The 5,338-nt window shown below is 50.2% G+C and overlaps 1 protein-coding gene across 1 annotated transcript; it reads left to right on the forward strand.

Moving 5' to 3' along the window:
• Window positions 1-3,007: 3,007 nt before the first annotated feature.
• On the forward strand, window positions 3,008-5,063 carry ANOM_011817 (putative C2H2 finger domain protein; the record flags this gene model as incomplete). Its single annotated transcript, XM_015557073.1, has 3 exons — window positions 3,008-3,125; window positions 3,183-4,486; window positions 4,539-5,063. Coding segments are annotated over 3 exons (1,536 nt in total), but the record flags the coding sequence as incomplete, so codon positions are not given.
• Between the last annotated feature and the right edge of the window lie 275 nt (window positions 5,064-5,338).

A 5,338-nucleotide genomic window follows, 5' to 3' on the forward strand; every position in this document is an offset into this window, starting at 1 on the left:
ATTGGACCAGTGGACCCGAACCAGAGACCAGGACCTGGAGGCAATTGCTTGGACTTCGTATTCTGCAGGAGGCACGGGAACAGTTTTAGTTTATTTATGCTCTGGAAGGATCATTAATCACGAGAATGAAGATACGTTGGGATGGGGTGCTCGGTTATCTGGCCAATCCGTGGACTGCGGAGGACGTCGCGTGGATAGTAGCTTACTGCCGACTTGGTAACGAAGGGCGACTCTTATCGTCTGGTACTGGGTGTACTTCAGCGGGAACACTAGGAATGAAGCAAAGGCGAACCAGCAGTAGTCGTTTGCCTTGAGACGAGGAATGGTTCTGGGATGGATCGGGGAAAGGTCCGTGCGGAAGGCAAATAGCCTAGAGCAGTCGATAATACGAGAGAACTGGTTCGTTGTCCCCGGACTGCGGATGCTTTTCTCCTATTTGGGTGAGACGGATGTCTCTAGACTGACCATTATCACCGATTATGCAGTAAACAATGCCTCCGTGAATCTTTCACTCATTGCAGTGAAGAATCAAAGAACGGTGGTGACTCCAGGAACACTGATTATGTGCATCCAGACATACATCTTGTGTGAGGGTCCGTGTGCATCGTCCGTTCGAGTACTAAATATATTTCCTTGCCTAGGTCCTGACTCGCTGTCACGAAGATGATAGCTCAGGCTGCTCAGCTTTCTCCCTCCATTCCCCATTTGCCATGCATTCCGGGACGCAAGGAGGGCCACAAGCAGGAAAAAAATCATACAAACATGAACCAGAAAGAACAAAAAAGGTATATAGATAAAATTAAATCGAATCAAATAAAAAGACCTCACCAGGACTAGACCGAATCCAAAAGATAGCTCAGTTCCATCACCAGAAGAAACAAGGAAGTAAATAAATAAAAAACAAAAATCGCTTATGTGACCCCTTTTTTGGCTTATCGGTCTAGGATTCTTTCTTTCTTCTCGATCGGATCCATACCGAGGTCCACTTGTATCTTTTATTCTTTTGCTTTTTCCGGCTGTGGTTTGGCTTCCATCGACGTATTATGTAATGCGAATATGAAAGTCCTTTTGGCTTTTCTTTTTCTTCTCCCTTGGACTCTCAGATGTCGATCGAACACAGATCCCTTCCAACTCGCAGCATCGATCGTCCACCGCAGTAGCTAAGCTTATTCGGCGTGCTCCACCAAACAAGGAAACACTCATTAAGGGGAGCCCGCTGAGTTTCAGAGAACATTTCGATGGGCAGTACTCCACCGGCTGGTGACTGTTGATAGATAGATGGATCATTGATCATCCACCGGGTACAAAGAATCTCCGCATAAAGGAGAGTCTGATAGTCATCAGTTGAGCACGATGACTGCGGTTGAGGTCACCCAATGCGACGTCTTCCCAATTCGGTAAGAGCCATACATAGGAAACTTATTAATCTAATATAATGATGATGAGAGAGAGAGCGCTCGAAGAAACGATAACCAACCGGCAGCGGACGGTCACGAGCTTTTCATATGACATGATTCATCGTCGGCTCATCTTACTAGAATTGATTTTGGTTCTGAGGAGAAGGAAAAGGATACTTCCGTCGTGGTAGCCTCAGGGTACAGGGACGAAGTACTGTACCTTAACACCGACCTTTTTTTAGGTTGCTTTCGACCGTGGGTACCAACCGAAAGGTGGATGTGGACTCGTTTGGAGCCCTGTCAACCACGTTGTCGGTGTTGATCAGTTGGTAATTACCGTCTGTTGGGGTGCTATAATTATACGGAGGCAGCGTCTGAGGATTACACACGTTACTAGTAGTTATTTATGATCCAGTGATAGATTAAATTACCAAGGAATTCCCGTTGGTTCTGGGGAATGACCCTGAATATTCTTTTTCCTTCTCACACCTTTTCTCCCTCTGTCTCTGTCTGTCTTTCTCTGCCTCGCCCCCTCTTCCCCCATCCACTCTCCCCGTTCCTTTTTCTCGATCTCCCTGACCTTCCCGAGTTAGTCAGAACCACGCAAGGTCCGAGAGGGAAGGAAAAAGAAAGAAAAAAGAGGAGATTCTTGGAAATCTGGTTGGTCGACCAATCTTATCCGGGTCGAACTAAACCAGAAACCGCGTTAGTCTCCGGTGTTAATTCACTTTTCTCATTCGAAGAAAGAAAAAAAAAAAAGAAAAGAAAAGAAAAGAAAAAGAAAAAGAAAAAGACAAGAATCAGAAAAGCAAAAAAGAAAAAAAAGAAAAAAAGTCTTTTTGAATTGTCCATGTTTTTGGCAAAAGTCAGGTAATATTGGACCTGCTTATTGTTTCGCTAGTGATTAATATTTTTTGATTTTTCGGTTTTTCTTTTTCTTTTTTTCTGGTCAATTCTTTTTTAATTTTAATTTTCAAACCCGACGAGCGCTGTTCCTTTCGCCGTCCCCGCGCTGGCCAGACCGGGCACTGGACTGGTCTGGATACATCCCCATTCTTGCTGGGGTTTGGTTCTCGCTTTTTTGGGTTGGTGGTCCTGTCCTTCACCTTAATCATTGATACGCCGGTTCGGACTATACAAAAACCAAATCCTAATGTGAGAAAAATAAAATAATAATAATAATAATAACAGTCATATTCCCACCACCGCGGCCCTTTTCTTTTCATTCCACTTCTCCTTCACTACACCTTCTCCTCATCCTCTTCTTTCCACCGTCCCAATTTCTCTCGCAACTCACGACCACGCTGCCAGTCGAGCCTCAATCAACTAATCTGCCGATCGCTCCCTTAGGACTGTCTCGTCTCCGCACACAGACGCTCGATCGGTGCCATCCCGTTCCATTCGATCTATAGCATTCCACCCGTCACCATTCATCGGTGTGATCGTTTGATCGTTGTATCGATTCCACAACGGGCCATGCGGCTGTCGTGACTTCGCCCCGAGTGCTGCTGACGCTTTTGATTTTTTTTTTTCCCCTCCTCGTGGATTCTGCGTTATCGGTGATTGCCGACTTATCATCCACCGCCAGGATATGCCTCCCGTGTAAAGAATTGGGTGGAACCAACCTCGCGCACCACACGCCATTCCAAGTCGACTCGACCCAGCGACAGCGAGCCATCGAATCCGTTCAGAGTCCGTCTCTCCCTCCGAATCGCATCTCTCTTCTCCGTTCGTGATCCGTGTCGATCGCTGAACCGCGATCATCGCCCCTCCTGGATCCTCCAGACGTCTCTGGGGGCCTGTCTGGCAATCGATACTGGGCAATCGGAGGCGATACGGGATATTCCGCCGGCACGCTGACCTCGACCTTGGCCCATCCGCCGCCCGTAGAGACGGCCGATCTGTATCACCCGCTCGGGTTCTCGCGCGACACCACCGCCAACCTGGCTGCCCTTGCGGTTCCGCCACCGGGCATGGGGACAGCGCTGGATGCGTTGACTGCCCCTCAGCCGTTGAATTCCCGTCGACCGGCGGCGCCGTCCCTCCCCAGCTTCGAGCTGCCGCCCCCGAACTTCCAGCTCGGCGTGAAGTATCACCCCCAGCCCACGCACACACAGCCCGCGAGCAATCACAGTGTCAATAGCCTTCTGACGCCGCCCGCCTCGACACAGTCCGGCGAGACACCGATACCGACCACCACAGCCGTGACAACCGCCGCGGTCTCTGCATCCCCCGACCCGACCTCGTCCTATGCTCCCGCCTACTGGCCGGGCCAGAGTTCATACACTGCTGCGTCCGCGGCGCCCCGTCAGTCCTGGAGCGCGGCTGTGAATCCGTACCCGCCGCGCGACACCTTCTCCCCCTCCGTGAACCATCTCCATCGAAATTCGGCGACCTCACCACCCGGGACCGAGACCATCCCCAGCCAGCCGTACGACATGAACCACCTCCCGCCGTTTCAGCAACCGCTCGCATCGAGTATGCCGGGCCCGAACTCGCAGCATCATGCTATGACGCATGCGATGCTCACGGGGCACAATGCGATCCCCAATCCGCCGCCGGCCCCGCCGCCGCTCCCCTCGAACGACCCGTACATGACGAAATCCTCGTCCGCTCCCTCGTACACCGGAATCCAACAGATGTCGAATCCCGCGGGGGCCTATGCTCCCTACGGCCAAACCAGCCTCGCGATTCACCCCCCGGGACGGGTGGCGTCCAATCCGCCGCCGCATCATCTCAACTACCAGCGACAGCCGTGGCCCTCATATTCGCTACCCGCGATGAACGGACCCGTGATGACGAACGTGCATAATCCGAACGGACAGATGTCCCTCGTCGGCAATATGCAACCGGGCCTACTGGGGTACAACAGCGGCCAATTAGCCATGCAACAGATGTACGGGGGTCATCCCTCGCATGCGGGCCACGCATCCGGTCCGACGAACGACCGACCGTTCAAGTGCGACCAGTGTCCGCAGAGTTTCAACCGGAACCACGACCTGAAGCGACACAAACGGATCCATCTCTCCGTGAAGCCGTTCCCCTGCCATCATTGCGATAAAAGCTTCTCTCGCAAGGATGCCTTGAAGGTAAGATCCACAGACAGTCAATACTCTGGAGTTAGACGACTAACTGAATCAGCGACATATTCTCGTCAAGGGATGCGGCAAGGACGTGTCCGACACGACCCCGAAGCAGGAGAGTGACTCGGTGAAACAGGAAGACAAAGACCTGGACCATGGCTTGTCGGTTTAGGCTGACCCGTTCTCGTTTACCCCTTGATCTCGACTGACCTCCATAAACTCCCCACCCGAATCGACATACCTCTCTCGAACTCACCTCTCGACTTATTGTTCTAATTCTCTTGTGTACGCTCCGTGATGCTTGTATTTGGCCTGTATGTACTTTGCGAGCGGCTCGGTTGGGACGATTGATTGATTTTTTTTTTTCTTTTCTTTTTTTTTCTTTGATATCTTGTGAATGGTTTGGCATCAGCGAGGGATAGCCGGATGTATGTACACGTATGTAGGTAGAGGCGTTGTAGGAGACTATTGGGATCCGTATTTGATGGCAAATTGATTTCGGAATGAGTCTCCTTGCAGTGAATACACTGATATAACATACTCGAGATTATTCCGGATAGGACTCTACATAATAGACGTATATCCTGTCTAAACAACAACCTTACACTAGAGATCAGCCACTACAACAAACAAACAAAACACCCCCAACCCCTACATGCTACTAAACAAACGACACCAACAAACCCACCAAATCATCACAAAACCTCAACATTAACACAAATCCTAACTACGAATACAACACCCAACTAACTCTACACAAGTGAAACCACAAACACCAGGGTATATACACATACACGACCACAATCAAATCAATCAATCAATCAACAAATCAATTAATTATCCTTCTTCCCCACCGCA

This window comes from Aspergillus nomiae, assembly GCF_001204775.2.
Source record: "Aspergillus nomiae NRRL 13137 chromosome Unknown contig00757, whole genome shotgun sequence".
Classification (NCBI taxonomy): domain Eukaryota; kingdom Fungi; phylum Ascomycota; class Eurotiomycetes; order Eurotiales; family Aspergillaceae; genus Aspergillus; species Aspergillus nomiae.